Source organism: Talpa europaea, assembly GCF_964194135.1.
Source record: "Talpa europaea genome assembly, chromosome: 8".
Lineage (NCBI taxonomy): Eukaryota > Metazoa > Chordata > Mammalia > Eulipotyphla > Talpidae > Talpa > Talpa europaea.
The window spans coordinates 45,303,437-45,326,625 of record NC_140075.1 but is presented as its reverse complement, the minus strand read 5'-3'; the positions used below and the strand labels follow the sequence as shown (position 1 = coordinate 45,326,625).

Below are 23,189 nucleotides of genomic sequence, written 5' to 3'. Positions count from 1 at the left end.
AATTTTAAGTCTCCAAGGCACAATCTACTGCAGGGTTGAATAAAAACCATTTAAAGCAGTTACCATTAAAAAATACAAAACATTTTATTACTGAAATAAAACATGGCAGCTTTATGTCCAAGAATCACTGAGGATAGGTAATTATTTACACCTACCTCCTATTAATGCCTGCTGCTTTGAAAATTCCTCAGGGAGTTGGATTCTCCAATTAGAAAATTCATGGCAACCTCATTCTCTATAGTGTATCTCTGTAGCACAGCCACTTGGCTGTGGGCTGGGAAATGTGGTTAGCCTGGTTGGTCCTTGATTATCTTCTTGCTGCAAAAGTGGCCAAGTGATGTGGATTGGCTTGTATGACTAAACTTCACTGTTTTTAATCTTTATCCAAGCAACTGCTGAGATTTATAAAACAACTGAAAGCAACTTTTAGATGAATTGAATCCCTGTTGACAGCCAATCTGAATCCCTTATCCCATCTTCAGTACTTTCCCCAGTAACATGATTTGTTATATCTTTTGAACACTGACTACATGTTAAATGCAAATGCTGGGGGGAGGGCACACAGTGTAGCTGTATAAACAAATACATGCAGGATGAATCACATCAATCCTTAAAGAATTTCCTTATTTCTCTACTTTGTTTTACACATATAGATGTGGCACTTATGTTTAAATCTAGCAGCTACACTTGACTTGGGGGAAAACAGACTTATGTGTTACCTTGTTATATCCTGATGGTCACTTTTGGGGAAAAAAATTGTATAAGCCAGTCCAGTCACTGTGAATTGGCTTTCAAAAAGTCAACCTTTATGATCTTTATCATTTTAATCCAGATACACAACCATGTACTCCATCTGTGTCCCAGACCACCCCTCTTGAACACTATGAGATATCTATTCCTTTCAGGTTTGGGAAGGGACACTTCCTTCTGTTTGCTGGAAATACTATTGTAGTGGAGTGTTGTCCTTGTTAGAGTTCTTAAAAGCATTGCACTGGGAAGGGGATACAATTTCTGAGATGGGGAAATAATATAACATTTCCTGCCCAGGTGCCCAGTCTAAGACGCTATGAAATATTTATGGAAGGATATTGTACTTACTCATTTTTTAAAATGCCTGTGTAGAGTGTCCCTAATAAAGTGCCATTATGAATTTTTATTTTAATTCCCTTAGCTGGAAGAAGTAACTGAGCCAAACAGCTGTGGCGATTTTATAAAGACTTTGGCATTTGATGCCCTTTTCTTAGTCAACCTTGGATACCTAGATTCTATAGAGAAAATAACATATGAAAAAAGAATCACTTTGATACAGTGAAATTGTAACCAGCTCCTAAATCAGTCAAGGTTGGCTAGTTCCTTCTTTCCTCTGCTCATCCAAAACCAGCCCTCCTGAGGCAAGTTACTAGGATAGGGATTGGTTTTTGAAGTCCCCTTTCTGGACCCTCAAAAAATTGCCTATAGTTGCAGAGTACAAAAATGTCCTTTAATAAAATGCGGAAAAATTTTCCCTATCTGAGGATCACAATAGTTTGCGTGCTGTCTCGCCTCTGGCTGAATTCCTGCTTCTGCACCTGGGGAGACTACAGAAAATGTCCCAGGACCTCATTTCTAACCAGAATCCCATCAGGAATGTAAATCACCTCTGTTTTCCTAACACATTTTGCTTTCAAGAAAGGAAATGAGGGCCTCCCCGGTGGCGCAGCGGTTGAGCGCTGGGTTGCGAAGCTGCCCGCAGCCTCTGCGGCGCCGGTTCGATCCCCGGCTGCTCCCCGGCCACCAGAGGAGGGTCCCACATGGCACGCAGATCTCTCCTGCCGCCCGCTGCTCCCCTCAGCAGTGTACTTCGGTCCTTCTGCCTGCTCTGCTCCCTGCTCTGGCTCTGGTGAATTCTCTCACCCTCCCCTGCTTCTGACTGTACCCAGTGCATGTATAAACAAAAAACAAACAAACAAATAAATAAAAAACATGCCTCTATTAAAAAAAAAAAAAAGAAAAAAAAAGAAAAAAAAAAGAAAGGAAATGAAAAATTATTTTACTGTCACCTGTGTTGACTATGCTGAAGAAAAAGGGGACTCAAACAAAATTCTTCAAATTGAATAATTTTTATGAGACATTGTGAAAGAGATGCAGTGAGAATTGCTTATATTCCCTGGCCAGCCATCACATCTGTTTTCTAGAAGACATCAGCAAAAATTGAGAAAAAGTGCTGGGATGGGGATCAGGATTTGGGGGTTCCATCCTTATTTTGCCAATAACAAGTTATGTGGCACTGGGCAAGTTATTGGGCTTCTTTTGACAAGTTTATATAACATTTTCATTTGTGTAGATTATATCTAAGGTCCCTTTCATCTCTGTTATCTCTTCCTAACGAAAGCATCCTCTACTATATTTAGACCAAGAAAAAAATACTTCTTCACCAATGCATTTTTAAATAGTGTTTTAATAAGACTTGGCTGATAAAGTATAATCTTGCCATACTGCATAGTTTCACAATGAGAAAACCAAAACAGTTTTTTTTAGGAGTTGGGAGGTTCCCAATTCTTTTTGGTGATGACTTCACATAGATTTTAAACTGTTGTAGGACTCCACCTAAAATTCCTAAAATTCCACCTAAAATTCATTTTTCAGTTGCTTTCTTTCTAGTACATTAGTTGCCTGTTCAAGCAGTAGACATTGTTGGAAAAGGAGGTAGGTGTGTTTAAAACCAGAGGATGGCTCCTACTTCCGACACACAGATAGGTGATTCAAGTCATTATGACACATTAATATGCGCTTAGTGGAGGCAGAAGATAAACCTACTTTGTCTAATAAACTTCTGATAAACTTTATTGAGCGCCCACTGGTGGCCACATGTGTTCTTTATCCAGTATCTAGGATTATTATACAGAGAATGAGAAGTTGTTAAGGATGGCATTAGCAGCTTTATAAATAATTGACAGCTTTCATTCAAGAAATCAATTTTTTTAAAGTGCCATGTTGAAAAAGTATTCAAAAGTTCAGCTGGAAAGCATCTTGGTCAATTATCAATGTCTGTCAAAGCTCTGTACAGATTTGTATTGAAGCACCGCACATTAGCCTACCTTAGGTTGCCACATGTGGTAGTCTTATCGACAAAGACACTGAGGACTGGGGATGCTGGGAGACTTGCCCAATGTCCCTTAGTGTGAAGCCAAGATTTAAACACAAGCATTCCAGTTCTTCCTCCTGTAGAAGAAAATAAAATCATTAAAATATATCCCCTTGTACGTCAGCCCATGGGCATAGTCATCTTAAATCATGAACTGCAAAATGGCTACACTACATAATTGGTGGTGGTCAAATGAAGAGACTGCAATTCCATTTTGGCCTTCCAGGTTGCAGATCACGAAAGGAAACGCCAGCATTAGGGTTCAGTGACCCAGAGAAAAGTGGTTCCTTTTGAGCCACCTTACTCTAATAAAGGATTTCACAGTAATCTTTTTTTAGGTAAGCACATAACTCCTTTGTCTTGATGGTTACAGTGTCTGTCCAAAGTCGTGTTGTAGATAGAAACTATTGTCTTTTTCATTTTTATTTAAACAACATTGGTTTACAATACTGTGTATGTTTTAGGAGTATATGTTCACATGTCTTGAAATGTGTATTAGCGCACCAGGCCCACCGCCAAAGCACCAATAACCCTCCACCACCGTCCCTTAGACCCCCTGCACCCTCCACTGCTACTCCGTCCCTCCCTCTGGTAACCTCAGTTCTGCGGTTATAATCCCAGGGTTTAGAAAATCAGTTATCCTCAATTCAGAGGAGAAAAAGTAGAAAGCATGCAATAACAATGAGATGATTCTGTGGAGATTCATGCTGGTCCTAAGATTCCAAGAACCCTGCACCCAGGAATTCAAAACATACTTTGTTATGATTCTGTTGGAAAGAAGTACAATAATGACAATACATGTCAAATAGTTATTGAACAACTACTATTGCACTGTTCCTTTTCTAGGAAGATACAAAATAAAGATGACATAGTGACTTAGTATTTGTTCTCAAGGGGCAAACCATTTGTTAGGGGACACTGGTAAAATATTACAGTACATGTATGTAGGCAGATGTCAGAGACCAGCAGTTTGCTTTGCCTGAAGGGATTTGGGAAGATTTTACCAAGAGGTTGTATTTGAACTAAGTTTTGAAAGATGGCTAAGTTTCTATTGTTTTTTCAGGTAGAGAAAGGAGGGAAGAACAGCGTGTTCAAAGATTCTTACTCATAAAAGTTTATAACATATTTAGAAATCGGTGTGGTTTTAGTATGGAATTTAGGAAGGTGCAAGGGGAAACGTAGATCTGTAAGTTTTAAATTATGCTTTGTAATTGATGGCATGTCATAAGACATTGGTCCATTTAAGCCTCTCTTTTCTCCTCTCATACACCCATTCCAATTTGGATTTCGATGTGGACATTAGGAGAAAATACAGAGTTATTTTGTCTCTCTTCCATTTACACAAATGGTATTGTGCTGTGGATGTTATGCTGACTTAGATATTCGGTGAGAATGGCCAGAGATGAGACTAGAAAGATTGTTTGGGGTTCAGAAGATGAAGGAACCTACATGGAGAAAGAAACATGTTTAATTAATTGATTTTTAAACAGGCACCTGAAGGTTATGCAGCATGAAGGAAATCACACCAGGGCATTAGTCTATTACAAATACTTGTATTTAGTCTGAGGGGTGAGGGTGCCAGACACTGTAGGTTTTGAGTCCCAACTCCACAGCTTCCTACCCTTACCAAAGACCTTTACATCTCTGAGCTTCAGTTTCCTCATCTATAAAATGGTGATAATAATAGTACCTACCTTATATAAGAATTTTGAGCATCAAATGAGTTAAGTCATGTAAAGATCTAGAATGTAAATTGTCTAGAATAGCGCTCAAGTGTTAACTTTCTTCATTCTTTTGATTTATTTGGTTTTTCAATTCTGACTTTATAGTCAATGTCCCATTTATATTCTCTTGGCTGTCTTTGGCCTAATTGAGCATAGATCTTTAATTTAAAGTTGTAGTTAAGCAGAGAAGAGATGCAGAAACCAATAATTTTGAGAGAAATAGAAAAGCTCTCCACTTAGCAGTATAAATTTGGATTTGCATCATAAGGTTTAATCATCTGGAAGGAAAATAATATCTATATCTCATAATTGTCATAAATGTGAAAATGGTGAAAATGCTTAGTATATGGTGGGCACCTAATAATGTTAATAACTTGAATTATTTATTGACTGTGTATCATCCATGTACTTTGGGTTAAAACAAATCCCTCTCTCTAGATCCCCCCTCTGCATGTTGTTGGAGTATTCATGGACTACTCATTGCGCATGTGTAGATGTGCTCTGCTAACTACCCTTTGAAGAAGGACTTAATCATCAAACGATGTTGTTTCTGGAACTGTGATTTAGAGAGCCAGTGCTTTCTCTGATCAAGTCCAAGTTCTCTCCCCAGGAGGATCTTCTCCGGCAGGTCTGTTTCTTTGGTTGGATTTCTCTGAAGCACACAAATCGCCTGTCTAGTGTTTTATGAGATTATACTATAAAATATATGACCTTTGGAGTCTGTTCCTAGTAGGCATTCAGTAAATACTTTTGAATGTTGCTGCCAGGTCATATTTTTGGAGGTGTTACTATGTGGGTCTTTCCCACTGTGGTGCTGAACACTTATTTCCAGGGCAGGGACTGATTCTTTATTATTTCTTATCCCCTAGTGCCTAGCACAGTGCCTGATGTATAGTAGGTACATAATAAATGATTATGCTTCAGTGAAGAATTAATGACTTTAGGAGAGACAGGACAAAAAGATGCCACTGCCTCTCCTTTCACATGAACTCTCCTCCCTTTCTTTTCTTCCCTCTCTCTTTTCAGCTCCTCCTTTCCTCTCAATAACCAGTGTTGGGAGACTCTTACTAGCCTTAATTTACTTTTTTAGAAGATAATATTTCTTTTATTTCCTTACTTCACAGAAATGAAAGATGACATGTCTTCATTATAAAGAAATGGCCTCAGCAACTTCTGGAAAACTCTAGTGGTTAATCAGTTACCTTTAATTTAAATATATATGCTTAATGCTGAGTTACATTGTAAAGCAACCAGACTGATTTATGGTCTCAGTCTGCCTTAATTAACATCGATTCTAGGGGGATAGTAAATGGGAATGGCTTTCACAATTGAAGGTGAACAATGAACTCTCTGGGTGTTGTCCAATTTGTAACATGATTTACATGGAAGCACGCCCTTCCTTTTCCGGGGTTATCCCTTTTTCATCTGGTGCTTAGGATGGGTTATATATAATCCATAGATAGGAACATTTGCTGTCAAATACTTTTGCTGATTTAGAGCAAGGCCACAAAATGGTCACTATTAATAAAGAAGGAGGAAAAAAAAACCTAATCTGAGGCTTTGCAGGGATTCCAGGTTCTTGGTATGTGTCATCGCTTGTCCAGTCTGTGGCGTTTTTACGAAGTGGCCATAATGAAAGTCAGATTAAATGCACAGGATATATACATTGAGTCAGCAGTCATTGGAGTCTGTGGTGCTGGAAGAGTTATAAGAGCCCTGTGAATGCAAATTTATTGCAAAAGAATCCAAGGGGTGGGGGACTGAATGTCTGCTGAGTGGTACTACCTGACACGGGACACCAAAAAACTTTCTAGAGTGAGTGATTTAAGTGTAAGGTTTGGCTTGTAAAGCTGCCAGCTGCTTGGTTTCAAAACTTGAAACATTTCCAAAACATTGGATGAGGCACTTTATATGTGCACTAGAGTAAATACTCTGGTTTTACTGCCAATTTAAATGTGCTCAGTTTACAGTAATGAGCTTGTATAGGCATTACCTTGTTTATAGAAAGTGGAACAGGAAGAAATGAACATTAACCATTACCAGTAGCAATTCCCATTGCCTTTTACCACAACACTGATGGCAAATATAGTTTCTTCCAATTTGGGAATATGTCACAACTGACATTGGTGTGTATTTGGTTTTAATGCCATGTTGCTTCAACAGAGGAACAAATGCTCTAATTCAATGTGACTCTCAAGGCTTCTCAGACTAGTTGACTGTTTCTTGTTATTTTTCCCAAAACAGATGTTAACAACATTCTCAGATATGAAAATCATAGGACAGAAGGATAGGGTAGTTTCCTGATTACACTTAATTGAGCCTGTTCTAGCCAAGTCTGTTTTCTACGAATGAATCAGTCATAGTAGATATATGTTTTTCTCTCTTAAAGAAAATTATTTATAGTTATTCATTTTCCTGGTCCCTTATTTAAGTTTTCTAGATTCCTGCTATGAGTGAGACCATCCGGTATTTTTCTTTTTCTTTTTGGCTTATTTCGCTGAGCATGATCCCTTCCAGCGCCATCCATGTTGCAGCAAATTGCATGTGTTTATCTTTTTTGAATGCTGAGTAATATTCCATGGTATATATGTACCACATCTTCTTGATCCAGTCATCTATTTTTGGGCATTTGGGTTGTTTCCAAAGCTTAGCTATTGTAAACAGTGCTGCTATAAACATAGGGGTGCAGGTGTTCTTTGGAATTGATGTTTCTGTGTCCTTTGGGTAAATACCTAGGAGTGGAATTGCTGGGTCATATGGAAGCTCTATGTTTAGTAGGTCCAGAAATCTCCACACAGCTTTCCACAGTGGTTGGACCAGTTTGCACTCCCACCAACAGTGCAGAAGAGTTCCTTTTTCTCCACACCCTCGCCAACATTTGTTGTTGCTAGTTTTTTTAATATGTGCCATTCTCACTGGTGTAAGATGGTATCTCATGGTAGTTTTGATTTGCATTTCCCTGATGACAAGTGATGTTGAACATTTTTTCATATGCCTGTTGGCCATTTGCATTTCCTCTTCAGAGAAGTTTCTTTTAAGCTCTTCTGCCCATTTTTTGACTATAAGAAAGTGAAAATCAAAATCAACAAAAAACTATGAACCAGAGACACTTTTAGGGGGGCGGGGGCGGGAGGGGAGGGATTGGGGTCAGAATGGGGGGCTGCAATTGTATGGGGAATATAACAATAAAATTTAAAAAAAAAAAAAAAAAAAAAAAAAGATCCATGTGTCAAAGAACCAAGGGAGACTGGCAGAATCCTCTAGCAACCAATGAGCATATATATTTAGACCTGAATCTTCTGCATCCAGCTTTCAGATGAGTTCACCACCTCAGCCAACACCTTGATTATATTCTTATGAGACCCTGAAGCAGAGAACTCCAACTAAGTTATACCTAGACTCCACAGAAACTGAGAGAAAATAAATGTGTTTTACTGTAAAAAAAAAAAAAAAAAAAAAAAAAAAAGAAAATTATTTAGATGTGTTTTGATATTCTACTTGAAAGTAGTGGCTTTTTGTCTTTGGGATGACTGGCACAGAAACCCCTTTAGCCCTCTTGTACTCCTGAAACTCTATACTAGAAATAGGCAGATGTATTTTGCCTGAAGGACATAATGTGCTCAGACTGGAAAAGAAAGGATAGAAATCTAAGGAGACATTAGCAAGCACAATGCCTCGAAGAGAGTAGGCACTCAGTAAAAACTGTTGAAGGAGATAAGAAAGGAAGGAAAGAGGAAAAGTAGGGTGTTAATTGGAAGAGACCATGGAAACCCATATCTTAAGAGGCATATCCTCCCTAGGACAGCTGTGTTTAGACTAGATTTTTTAAAAGAAAAAAGTCCCTAAGAATTGCCAGAGATTCCTTGTCTTTACTTGTTTCTTTGCTTGACTTTGAAGAACCTTTTGACCCAAGTACATATAATTATGAATATCAGGATTATACTACCCAAGGAACACCATGCTTCCCCTACAGAATAAATCCTCCTCCACTGTGGGAGATACTAGCAAAAGGTAGAAATTGACCTAAGTCAAGAACGTGGATACATGTCTGCACCTAGCAGGCTTCAGATGACACAAGTATATAGTTATCAGTTTATTTGCATGTCCCAGACAGTGTGTGTTTTTGACTGGTCTTGCAGTAATGTTTTTTCTTACAGTATTTTCAATATTAATTTTCCTGATCTTTTAAAGTCTTTTCTTCCTATTTTTAGTATTTTCACTCCTTTTTAATCACAGCTAAGTGTGATTAATTTATAACATTTTATGAAATTTTTTCACTTGTTTTCTTTCTCTGACTCTGTCTAGGTTTATAAGTTTCTCCTGTTTACTCTGATTCTATAGCTCTTCATATTTTCTGGGCGCTGCTCATTGAAAGGCACCCTGCTTCCTCTGAAGACAATGTTGTGGGGTAGAGGTTAGTGCTGAGAACCCCGGGGCTGCTCACCACTGGTCGGGCCCAGGAGACTTTCAGGAGGAAGGCTAGAAACTAAACTTGATTTTCTTCTCTGTCACACTTCTTAAATCAGGGTATCAAATAATCTTCAGAGAGGAGCGAAAGTCAGAGAAGATCAGGCCAGCTGAATCATTTTACTAGGGATGGAGTCTCTTTTTTTCAACTTTATCCATTCCCCACCCCAGGTCATACTTCCTCATTATTTCTTGTTTGCCTGAAATATTCTCATGACATGTCAGCCCACACCAATGTCTCCCTCTCTGAAGCAAACTCCTGCAGTGTTTATCTCTACCATTCATCGTAGCACTGAATCATAGAGTGTCTTACATTATTTAACTCTCCTGAAAGTAATCTTGTCTTTGAAACATGATTATAAGTCCCCGGGCAGCAGAATTACATGTCTTCCGTGGACTTTCAGTAGTACCTACAGATAACTCCTTGATTAGAATAGACCTTTTAATAAATATTTTGTAGTTTTTTCCTGTGAAATAAAATTGCTGCTCAGTTATTCTCTTCCCTCTTAATTCCAGCTCACACTTTTTTTGTTCTGTCAACCTCACAGAAGATGGATGTGAGAGTTTTGTAAGTCACTCAATTTTATGAAGTGGTTGCATTGCAACCATAACAACCATAATTCTTCTTTAGACTTTTAAAAACTATTCTTTTTAAATTTGAATAATTTAAAAAGATGAAAGTTGTTGCCCAAAGTTAATACTCAGGATTACCACTTCAGGTTTTAAAGTGAATTACATACGCTAAAGGGTCCGTCTGTCACAACGCAGCTAGATCTTTGTATTAATCTTTGTGAATCAATAAATGTTTATACTTAAATTTCATTTTGTAATGACTTTTGATAGTACATTGATCTTATATTCAGCGACATTTATAAATGTCTATCAATATTTTTTGTAGGTTTCTTAAGAAATCCTACACAATCATGTTGTCTAAAAAGAAAGACAATGTTATTTTTGTTTTTAACCTTTGCTTTGCTTTTCTTTTGCTTGACTTATTACATGGTACTAAATTAAATATTATAATTACATTAAGCAAATAGAGCAGCTATTCTTACATCCATTAAAGTGATTGATTAATTTAAGGAACATTGATCTGAAAATGAATCCAGGAGCTGTTAAGGTTGTTTTTTGTTGTTTTTTTTTTTTTTTTTAAGAAGCAAATTCCAATAGCAGTTCTAGAAATAGTAAAATAAATCTCCTTCCAGCAGTAGCAGAATACACGTTTACATGGACCATTCACCAAGATAGACCAGACTATACATTCTGGGCCATAAAATACACTTGAATGGATTTGAAAGAGTAGCAGTGGAAGAAAGTTAGAAATGAATGGCAGAAAGATAGCTGGAAAATTCTAAAATACTTGGAGATTAGACAACACATTTCTAAATAACACATGGGTAAAAAGAGAAATTAAAAATGTTTTGAACTAAGTGAAACTACAATTTATCAAAAATTTATGGAATGCAGTAAAAGCAGTGTTTAAAAGAAACTTTATAGTACTGAATATATACACTAGAAAGCAGTCAGAGTTTCTATCTTAGAAAACTAGAAAAAGAAAAACAACATAAATCAAAAGCAAGAAGAAGAAAAAGACTGTAACAGGAATCAATGAAATAAACAATGGGAAAACAATGGAGAAAACCAATGAAGCTGTAAGTTGGTTCTTTGAAAAGATAGATAAATTGGTTAACAAAAGAAAAAGAAGGCACAAATTATTGATTTAGAAAGGAGAGAAGGGCTATTACTGTTACTAATATGGACATTAAAAGGATAATGAGGGCCTCCCCTGGTGGCGCAGGCGGTTGAGCGCCACACTGTGAAGCTGTCCACAGCCTCTGCAGCGCCAGTTCAATCCCAGCCGGTGGGCGAGAATCCCACATGGCACAGCAGACCTCTCCTGCCTCGCTTGCTGCTCCCCTCAGCAGTATATTTTGTCAGTCTGCCTGTTCTGTTCCCCGCTCTGTTTCTGTGAATCCTCTCACCCTCCTGTGAATCTGGCCTGTACCCTGGTTCTTTTATAAATAAATAAATAAATAAATCTTTTTTTTTTAAAGGATAATGAATACTGTGAATAACTTATTCTGTGCCGACAAATTTGATAACTGATAGGACTTTCTTGAAGGTCATGTTCTGCCAAAACTCATACAAGAAAAAAATAGATAATTTAAAAATCCCTGTGTTTATTAAAAAAATTAAAATTTTCACTGAAAAAGACTTTCTTGCAAGTTATCTCCAGGCCCAGATGCTTTTAAATTATACCAGATATTTATGGAAAAAATAATGCCACCCTACACAAACTTTACAGAAAATTGAAATGGTAGAAAATACTTCCCATATCATTCTTTGAGACCAACATTACCTTGATGCTAAAACCAAAGACATAAATAAAACCTAAAAATCCCAACACCTATCAAATTGGCACCTATTCCTGAGATATTCACTCTTGTCTGCCCCTCCTCGGTTCTTTTTAAAGCTACACCTGACCCAGGATTTGATCCTTAAATGGCCACAAGCTGTACTATATGACCTTCTTCTTGTTTCCAGATGTTTGGATTCAAGAACAGTCATTTAGTTTACATATGGAGATTGACTTGAAAAGATGTGTTGGAACCCAAGCGATGAGGAGATTGACCATAAAAGACACAAAGGGAAGGAATAGTTGATGAAAGTTGAGTATGGACAATTGTATTGACTAAGGCTAGATAAGCTAATATTTAAGAAATTGAATCAGTAATTAATAACCTTTCATAAAAGGAAAGTATCAAGTCCAGATGGTTTTAGTGATGACTTCTACTAAACATTCTCTACAATCCTTCTAGAAAATAGAAGCAGAGGAACTCTTCCTATTCATTTTATGATGCAGCATTTCTTTAATACCAAAACCAAATGAAGACATTTTAGGAAAGGAAAATTGCAAACCAGTTATCTATCATTAACATAAATGCAAAAATCCTAGGTAATACTAGCAAATAAAATCCAATGATGTATTGAAAGTATTCTGCACCAGAACCAAGGAGGATTTATTCCAGGTATACAAGATATTAGTTCAGCATTGAAAAATCAGTTATTATAATCTGTCACATAACAGGCTAATGAAGAAAATTTATTTAAAATAATCTATATTTACAGAAATAGGATTTGACAAAATCCAATGTCCTTTTATGCTGAAAACTCTCAGCAAAGTAGGAATAGAGGGGAACTTCCTGAACTTGTTGAATATTTACATAAAACAATGGGCCTCCCTGGTGGCGCAAAAGGTTAAGCACAGCACCGTGAAGCTATCCGCAACCTGTGCAGCCCAAGTTCAATCCCCAGCCGGCCAGGGAGCTACCCACATGGCGCAGCAGACTTTTCCTGTTGCCCCCTGCTCCCCTCAGCAGTGTATTTTGGTCAGTCTGCCTGATGAATCTTCTCACCCCCCCCACCCCAGCATCTCTGGCCTGCACCCCAGTTCTTGTATGCATAAATACATAAATCTTTAAAAAACAACAACCAAAAAAAAAAAAAAACCCTATAGCTAACATTGTACTTAATGATGAGAAACTAGATACTTTCCCTCTGTGAGTGGAGCAGGACAAGATGTTTTCCTCTTGTCACCCCTATTCAAACTTTACTAAAAGTCCTTTACTAAAACTTTACTAAAAGTACAATAAGATAAGAAAAGGAAATGAAAATTATATAGACTGAGAAAGAAGAAATAAAACTTTTATTTTCACAGATGACATGGTTGTCTATGTAGGGAATTCCTGAGAATTGATCCCCAAACCTAGAAAAACAACAAAGAAGGCCCCTCCTGAAACTAATAAGTGATTATTGCAGGATATGGGATTAATATATGAGTTATTTGACTTCCTATATATCAGCAATGAAAAATTGAAATTTGAAATAAAAGCAACACCATTTATATTATTACAACAAAGGAGAAATATTTAAGTATAAATCTAACAAAATATGTACAAGCTCTTTATGAGGAAAACTTTGAAACTTTGGTAAAATAAATAAAAGGATATCTAAATAAATGGATAAGATAAACCACATGGAAGACTCAATATTGTTACGATGGTGTTTCTTTCCAAATTGATCATAGAGTCACTTCAATCTGGGCCAAATCCTGGTAAATTAATCTGTAAATATCAACAAATTAAATCTAAAGTTGACATGGAAAGGCAAAAGACCCAAAAGAGCCAACACAGTTTTGAAAAACTTAGTTGTGGGACTTTTGTTGAAGTTGTGAGAAAGTACCCAACTTCAAGACTTACTGTGAAGTTGTAGTGCTCAAGTTAGTGTGCTGTTGGCAAAAGAATAGACCATAGTCTCAATGGACTAGAATAGAAAGCTCAGAAATAAACCCACATAAATATAGCCAGTTGATCCTTGACAAAGGAGCACAGGCAATAATAGAGACAGGTTAGTATTTTAAATAACTAGAGCTAGAACAGTTAGTCATCCATTTGCAAAAAAATGAATCTAGATACAGACCTTATACCTTTAACCTATGGATAACCTTATACCTATGGATCATAGACTTAAAGCTAAAATGCTAAACTGTTAAACCTTTGGAAGATAACATAGCAGGAAATACAGGCAACCTTGGGTTAGAAAATTAATTTTTTAATTGACTTATTTATTTATGCATACAAGAACTGGCATGTAGGCCAGAGGTGTGGGGGGTGAGAGGATTCAGAGCGAGGAGCAGAACAGGCAGATGTACTGAAATACACTACTGAGGGGAGCAGTGGGTGAGACAGGAGAGGTCTGCTGTGCCATGTAGGTTAGCTCCCTGGCTGGGGATTGAATTCATGTTTCAGTGACTGGCAATAGCTTGATAGCACTGTGTCTTTAACCTGTGTGCCACCAGGGAGGCCCTGGAAATTAATTTTTTAGTACAACACCTGAGGTATTATCATGAATGAAAAATTGATATTTTGGACTTCCTTAAAAAGAAAAACTTGATCTTCAAAAGACACTGTTATGTTAATGAAAAAATAAGTAAATAAAATAGTAAAATAAAGATGATAAAAATACAAACCACAGATTAGGAGAATATATTTGCAAAACACATCGGTAAAAGGACTTATAGAAAGAATTATAAAAATTCAATGCAAGGAAAGCAAAAATTCAATCAAGTAATAGTCCAAAGATCTAAGATACTCACCAGAGAAGGTAGACCAACAGCAGTTAAGTATATGAAGAAATTCTTAACATAATATGTCATTAGGGAATTTCAAACTAAAACATTATGAGATACCCCTATATAGCTATTAGAATGGCTAAACCCCAAAACTGACAATACCAAATGCTGACAGGGATGTGAAGCAACAGGAGTGCTCATTCATGATGGTGAAAATGCAAAATTGTACACTCACCTTGGAAGACACTTTTGCAGTTTTCTATAAAACAAGGAATTGTCTTAGTTTGTGATCCAGCTATCACTATCCTAGTGATTGAAAACTGAAAATTTATGATCACACAAAACCTTGCACACAACTATTAAGAGCAACTTTATTCACAATTCCCTAAAATTGGAAGAAACCAAAATGCCCTCTAAAAGATGAATGGATAAACAAACCTGGCCCATCCATTAAATGGAGTATTCTTCAGCATTAAGAAATATGAGCAGAAGCCATGAAAAAATCATAAAGGAGCCTTAAATGCAGATTTTTAAGTGAAAGAAACCAGTCTGAAAAGGTTACCAACTGCATTATTCCAACAAATTGACACTCTGGAAAAGGAAATATTATGTAATCAGTAAAAAGATCAGCTTAAAGGAGGGCAGAGGGATGAATTGGAGCTGCCTACAATATTTAGTGCAGTAAACTGTATTATCTCTAATGTGGATACATGGCAGCATGCATTTTTTAAAAATCCATAGAATTAGGGGGCCTCCCTGATGGCGCAGGCGGTTGAGCACAGTGCTGTGATACCCACATGGGGGGGCAGACCTCTCCTGTCTCTCCCGCTGCTCCCCTCAGCAGTGTATTTCGGTCTGTCTGCCTGTTCTGTTTCCTACTCTATCTCTGGTAAGTGAGTCCTCTCACCCTCCCGTACATCTGGCCTGTACCCTGGTTCTTGTTAAAAATAAATCTTAAAAAAGAATCCATAGAATTAAGCATCACAAGAGTGATTCCTAATGTAAACTATGATGAAAATTATGGATTTTAGTTAATATCAGTACTGGCCCCTCACTGCTAACAAATGTACTGCACCAATGCCAGATATTAAAAATAGAAGAAACAGAGGGGGTAAATAAGGGATATATGGGACTTGTTTTACTCTCTGTTCAAATTTTTATAAATTTAAAATCATTCTAAAATTAAATTAGCTTTAAAAATGAAAGCAAAATGACCAGGCAGATTATAAAAAGAACAAAGCAGATCTGTTAGAAATAAAAAATAAGCACCAAATTTGTATATTAGACGCAGATAAAGAATACAGGGTAATAGATCTGAAGAAATTACTTAACTACAGCACAGAGAAAAAAAGGAGATGGAAAATATGAATGAATACAAACACTGAGGATGGACTAAAAAGATGTAGCACTTGGAATATTCCACAGAAAGAAGGAAAAAATAGAATGATATTTAAAAAAATGTTAAAGATTCAGAATATTCCAGAACTTATAAGAGACCAAAATTCACAGACATTGTAAGCCCAATGCTTAAATATTAAGATAAATGAAAACAAAATTGGTACTGAGACTTACTATGATGAAAACGTAAGATCACCAAAAATGAGATCTGAAAAACAGAGAGAAAAGGCCAATCAACAACACAGAAGTGATCATCAGAGATTTATGGCAGATTTCTTATAAACAATATTACAAGATAGAAAATATTGGAATAATATCATCAAAGTATTGTAAGAAAATAATTGTCTACCAGAAATTGTTAGCTTTCTGGGGGTATCTTGAAAATGAGGCTATACTAATACATACATATACAGGAAGGTTTATTGGAATAAATCTTTACTAAGTGAAATTCTAAGGAATCATGAGGATAAAAAAATTTAAATCTTAACAACTATGAGAAGTATTTTCTAAATTAAATAATTTTATGACAAATAAATCCCTGGAGAAGAGTGAATTAGATTTCATGTTCTAAGAGTCTTGTAATTGTTTGGGAGGAATGTTAAGGTACTGGTAAACTTTACATCACAAGTTGTTAAATATGAATAAGATATCCTGGATAGCCAATGAAAAATTAGAAATATAATGTACAGCTTTTAAACCAATGAAAGGAGTAAACTGAAACAGCAATAACATTAATTGGCTAAAAGAATAGAGGGGGGAAAAAAGGAGTAAATAGGTTATAAAACAAGGCCAAAGTGTCAAATTCAAATATCACAATATATAATATATAATCACAATAAATATAGATATGTTAACTTTGCCAGTTAAAACAGAGATTTTCATATTAAATCAGATAAAAATCTAGCCATACATCAGTTAAGGAGACACATCAAAATAGTAAAGACAATTGAGAGTAAAAGTGTGGGAACATATATATCAGGAAAATACTAAAGAAAAACTTAGGTAGATTTACTAAAAAAAACTTTAAGACAGTTTTTTTTTTTAAGTAACATAAGAGAATCTAATAGTTAACATACTTATTCACGAATAACATAACTTAATAAAATAATAATAAAATAACCTAAAATAGATGAATAACTCTATCAAATGGGATATTTCAATATAGCTTTCTCAGTTGTCGGCAGGACAAGTAGATAAAATGCTAATAAAGATCAAGAGGATCTGAACAATGCACTTCATAAGATTGATATAATAAATACACATAGTAACCTGTACCTAATAATTAGCTCTTTAAAGCAAGAAAAATGTCTTACAATAATTAAATCAAACTTCCAATGATAGTTACCTTTAGTGGCAAAGTGGGTCAGGCAGGATGATGGGATCAGGGAGAAAACAGACAAGCAGCTTCAGTGATAATAATTCTTCCTAGTGCTTGAATAGTGTTTATGATGCGCTCTAATAGAATGCATACTAATTCACATTTTATGTTACTTATTTTCTTTTGTGTATATTCAGTACACTATAACAAAAGGAAATTTTACTGCCCTAATATTTTCTTCATTCTTCAGTGTGTTTCAGACTTTATTTTGTTTTGGAAGGTTTTGCGCATCTAATCTTATCAGGAAAGGTGTTAGACAATGATTCATGTTCTCTCCCAACAGACATCCCATTCCAATTAACATTAATTAACTGCCTGCCGTATCCATTATGTCTTTTTGATACCAACAACAACCCATAAAATGTCAGCAGACAGCTCTTCACAATCATGGAAAAGGTTTATGAGTTAATCTATCCTATCCTCTTGGAAAGCTAAAGCAAACCGTGACCTTCTTTTATGGACCATCTATTTCTTTTGCTTATGATTAGAGCATCACAGAATCACACAGTGTTATGTTGTTATTTGTATATTTCACAAAGGAAAAAACTGAGCAATGGTCCAGTAATTTAATTACGCTCAGATATCTTACACTGTCAAGGAGCTCCAGGGTAGAAAAGTTCACATCTTCCCTTTTATTCACAAATACAGCAAAACGAAGTGCAGAATTTTCTAGAATCTCAGACACATGTTAAGTATTTTAGTTGAAATAATTTTTGAATTTTAAATGAATAATTTTAGCAGCATTGGCCCATATTATATAAGATAGAGCTTGAATTATTTTATTTTCCACAAACTCACATTTAAGGATAAACTTTTGTGGAAAAAAAAAAGATGTTGGATCCTCATTCTTTGATTTAACAAACTCATTTCTGGCATTTACATTATGAAAGGTAAGCACCAGAGAGTGGCACTTATCTTTAAACTTTTAATTTTTTATTTTGAAATAATTTCAGATTTGCAAAATGTTCAAAGAATTTCTATTTACCCTTCATCCATATAGATATTTACAATTATAACCTCAGTGTAATTATCAATAGAAAAAAGTCAGGAAACGAGTATTAATACATTATCAAAAGTTCTTATTCAAATTTCCACCAGTAGTTTCAATAACATATATTTTTTTGAACCAAACCTTGATTTATACATTTATTTTTATATCTCATTAGTGTTTCTTTGTTTGAGAACAGATTTTTAATTTGTAATTTTTATGACCTTGGCACTTGAAAAAATTAGTAGGTATAGGACAGTTATTTTATAGGATGGGCTTTAATTTAGATTTGCCTGATATTTCCTCATGATTAAGTTCAGATTTTGCCTTTGAGTAAGATAGAAATGATCACTGCTCCCGGTGGCACAGCAGGTTGAGCGCTGCGCTGTGAAGCTTTCCACAGCCTCTGCAGTGCGGGTTCGATTCCCGGCCGGCCAGGGAGAAACCCTCATGGCGCGGCAGACCTCTCCTGTCTCACCCGCTGCTCCCCTCAGCAGTGTATTTCAGTCAGTTTGCCTGTTCTGTTCCCCACTCTGTCTCTGGTGAATTCTCTTACCCTCCTGCGCCTCTGACCTGTACCCCAGTTCTTGTATAAATAAATAAAATCTTAAAAAAAAGAAGTTTAAAAAAAAAAAAGAAGTGATCATGTGGGAAGGCCTGATCCTCTCTGCACATCGTGTAAGGAGCACATGATGTCAATTTGTCCTATTACTGGTGATGTTAACTTTGATCACTTGATTAAGGTGCTGTCTGCCAAGTTTTTCCAATGTAACTATTTTTCTTTTTGTAATTAGTAAGTATCTTGAGGGGAGATACTTTGAGACTACATAAACATCCATTTTTCATTACACTTTTGCTCACTAATTATACCACTCATTGATGATTTTTGCCCGAAGCAGTTATTACTGTGGGGCTTGACAAATGGTGATTGTCTAATCTCATCATTCCATCACATCTGTTAGTTGGAATTACGTGAAGAAGAGGTTCTCCTTATCCCTCATTTATGTATCCATTTTAAAATTTGTATCATTAAAGACTCTTGGATGCCTTTTTCATTCTAATGGTAATAAGCTGTTATGATCATTATTTATTGTGTTGTTTAAAAGATCCTAGTATTGGCAATAGGGAAGCCCTTTGTGTTGGCATCTGTGTCTTGCTATGTCCCCATCAGTTTTTGAGCATATATTTGATTTATGGCACCACAGTATTCCAGGGTCATCCCATGCTTTCCTTGCCACAGTCCTGAAATAAACTATTTTTCCAAGAAACCCTGATCAGAGAAGACCATTCTTGTCAGCATTCAAAACTTGAAATTGCCCATAAGACGCTGAAAACCTTCAAGTATAGTGGAGATATTTGTTATCCTATGTACCAACAAAATTGTCATTACATGTATTTTAAATGTTATAAGGCTAGATCTACAAGAGTAAACAGAGTAAAAATATCAAATATTTTAACCTTTAGTATATAAAGAAAAGTAGTCATCACATTTACTATCTGAACCTGATGAACTGTCTGTATTAAATTAAGGTTGTTGCATGATAAACTTATAGAATCAGGAATAAAAAGAGAGTGAAACAGCAAAATAATTTAAACATAGCAAACCAAAGTCTTCTTATATATTTTCATGGTTTTAGAGGTCTATGTACCTGAAATGGGTTCAACTAACTGATCATCAGCCATCGTCTATGAGATAGGCTATATTCATGTCAGAAATAGTGAGTCCAGATTTTAAACACATCTCCAATAGGGTAGAGCTAATCGTTATCTCTTGTATGTGCATGATAACAGTGCAATACTATTGAGGAGTTTGAAGGCTTATAATTTTGTAATGAAGAGAATGACCATCATTTGTTCTATAATTACAAAAATCTTTTCATTTTTAGTTTCAGTGTAAACTGCACTGATGTATATTTAGCAATGAAAATGTAGCAATGAAATGTAGCAATGAAAATTAGATTGATCAGTCCAGTGAACCTTATCTCTTTGTAATATCTGTCCATCCAGCACCTTTGTGTATGCAGCTACCATTAGCAGTTGTCCATTTATGAATCTTATCAGTAAATTTTTACCTGCAAATATCATAAGCAAAATGGCATGATCTGTGTTATTCTCATAAAATATTAAGTGAATTCCTTCCCACTGAATAACTGACAGGGCTAGCATATTTCCTTTTTTTATCTTTGTAAAAATTATATTGTTTGCTGTTTGTTGAGTTTGAGAAAATTCACATATCCTAAAGACTAATGGTACAAGATTTTGTTATTATAGTCAATTTCACCCTTATCAGTAGACTCTCTAGAGCCTTCTTCTTCTGACTCATCTAACAAAGGTGAAATACCTTTTTGTGTTAATTTTCTTTCCCATTATGGATGGAAATGAAGAATTCTGAATTCTTAACAGTATTCAATGAAAGGTAAAAAGGATATGGCAGAGATGGTGCTTCTAGACTTAACTTTTTATATACCCTTTTGAAAAATGATGGAATACCTTGGTTAACAAAAAGAAAACTGAAGGATGATGAAATAGTGGTAACGTATTTATTAATTTCTAGGCAGTTCTATAATTTTTTGTCTCCCCATTATTTTAATTTTTAAAGCACAGTTGGAAATAATTTACAAGGGATAATGAAATAATTCCTAAGATGATGAAATAGCAAAATGTTTTAAGATATAGGAAAAGATAACTAAGATCCTATAATTTACCTTAGACTTATAAAATTATCAGCAGACCTAAATGATAATAGAAGACAAAGCATTTTCTTCTATTAAAAGTATTTTTCCCCTTTGATCTTTGGAAGAACTCTAAGCAGTAATTAAAGTTACGAAAGTCAGTCCTTACAAATAGAACTGCTCAACAAAAAAACAGTACACTTGAACTGTGATGGTATCATAAAAGTTAAGTTTAATTCATAATGAAAAGAAAAGGAATATTGTCAAGACCCCTTCTTCCTTCAACCTGATAATACTCTGGAAATGAGTCCTTCGTGACACTAACCTCTTAATTTTTTTCTTCTTTCTTTTTGGCTCATAAGTTTTCATTGCCATGCGATAAATTTTATAGAGTTAAATACCTTTGTGTATTATTTATTCTTTGAGCCGTCATAGTCCAAAAATATTAGTTTGAATTTCTCTCTTAATATCAATAAAAATTTAAGCATTTCCTTGCCTGTATTTCTCCTTCTCCTTTAATTCATCTTTTTATAAATCTCCTAAGAAATTGACTTGAGTAGTTTCTTAAACCATTAGTCTTTAATATACTTTATTTTACTGTTTCCTAGGTAAGGAAACCAAGGATCTTAAACCCTAGAGAGACCAATTTGACAGTTCTAGATCTTTTCCCTGTACTAAGCTAGGTAGTCTGTCCAGCCAAGGGAAAGAAAACTAACTTGGATGTACATGATAGCTTGTTTAACTCACTAGTTGTTTAACTCACTAGTTCATCTGACTATGAATTGGTGGGAGCTTATTCTAGCACTCCTCAAGTTTCTTTGTGAAGTCATGTATGCCTCTGACAGAAAAAGTAGGATTTCAGATTTAGCAGCTGATCCACAATTTGGCCCTCTGTATATATTGGCCAGAGTTTGGACTGTCTCTAAATACTTTTCTTCGTCTCAGTACTTTGTAAGTATGTGAGACACTCTGTTCTTCCACCCTTTTTTAACTCTCACTGGTTGACAGGCTCACTAAAGTAAGAATTATATTTAAACCTTGGATGGCATCGATATAAAAATATTATAGAGGAAATTTCTGAATCAGTGGTGGAGCTGCAATGCATACTGTTTAAGGACCTCTTACAACTCTTCCAATTCTATATTTTAATTATGTACCAGCAAACACATCAAACAAGTATTAATACAATGATACTTTCACACACTTCACCTGGCTTCCTCTTACCTGTCTCACCAATCCCATTCTGTTGTTTCTCTCTTAGATTTTTATTAACAACGAGTGGCAGAACTCGGAGAGTGGAAAAGTGTTCCCTGTCTATAATCCGGCCACAGGAGAACAGGTGTGTGAAGTTCAAGAAGCAGACAAGGTATGTCCTTTTTAGAAAAAGACTCTCTATGAAATAACTACCGTCAAACAGCAAAAGACCAAACTTACACTCCCCAGACACCACCACGATTTTCACGGAAACAAGTGATTCTTCCCTTACTGAGAGTGTTCCATGTCTTCACTTGTGCCTCTTCCTCTCTAACAGGCAGATATAGACAAAGCAGTGCAGGCAGCCCGCCTGGCTTTCTCTCTTGGTTCAGTGTGGAGAAGGACAGATGCTTCAGAAAGAGGACGTCTGTTGGATAAACTTGCAGACTTGGTGGAGAGAGACAGGACAGTTCTGGCAGTAAGTAGCCTAAGGAAACGTCATGTTTTTACTTTGAATTTACCATTCCTCTGAAATTTACACCACTCAATCTTTCTGAAAATGAGATATGCAGCAGACCAGGGAATAATTGCATATTACAAATGAGAAAGGAGAGATGTTTGGCTTTGGGGTTCAGATAGGAAAGAAGATGAGCTGAGTATCTCTTCTTACTGAATTTTGAAGACCAAAACCGTAAGTCCCTATGACCGGTAAGGACCTTTCTGCTCTACTTTACAGCCTCCATCTTCACCCTCAAGAAACAAAACAAAACAAAAAAACAGTCAAACCACAGGAGAGTTATTATGCTGCTTGCAGAAAACCAATCCCAAGTGATTCTGATTATCAGACAGGAATAGTTTTTACCTGCCCAGAGTTTACACCCCTTGACTAAAGAGAATCCTTCAGATGCAGAGTGCGTAGCATAGATCTGCCTTATTTTTCTGCTTCATTTTTTAATTCTATCACTATCTAGAACCAATAGAAAAGAGAGACAGTAGGAACTTTCTTTTCCTAAAACAATTATTTGCTCACAGAAGGAAATTCTCTCCTAGTGGTTTTGTTGTTGCTCCTGTTTTTAACATAAAAGCCAGTTATTTTTGAAAATGAACAATTTG

The 23,189-nt window shown here is 35.8% G+C and overlaps 1 protein-coding gene across 2 annotated transcripts in view; it reads left to right on the top strand.

Annotated features, from left to right (window-relative positions):
* ALDH1A2 (aldehyde dehydrogenase 1 family member A2) overlaps window positions 1–23,189 on the top strand; it is a gene marked incomplete at both ends in the record, with an annotated part of 91,578 nt that overhangs the window by 17,825 nt on the left and 50,564 nt on the right. For both annotated transcript variants that reach the window (XM_084240833.1, XM_084240832.1), the window contains 2 exons: window positions 22,144–22,248; window positions 22,414–22,554. In XM_084240833.1, coding sequence (XP_084096959.1) covers window positions 22,144–22,248; window positions 22,414–22,554 — 246 coding nt within the window. The remainder of the gene's footprint in view (window positions 1–22,143; window positions 22,249–22,413; window positions 22,555–23,189) is intronic.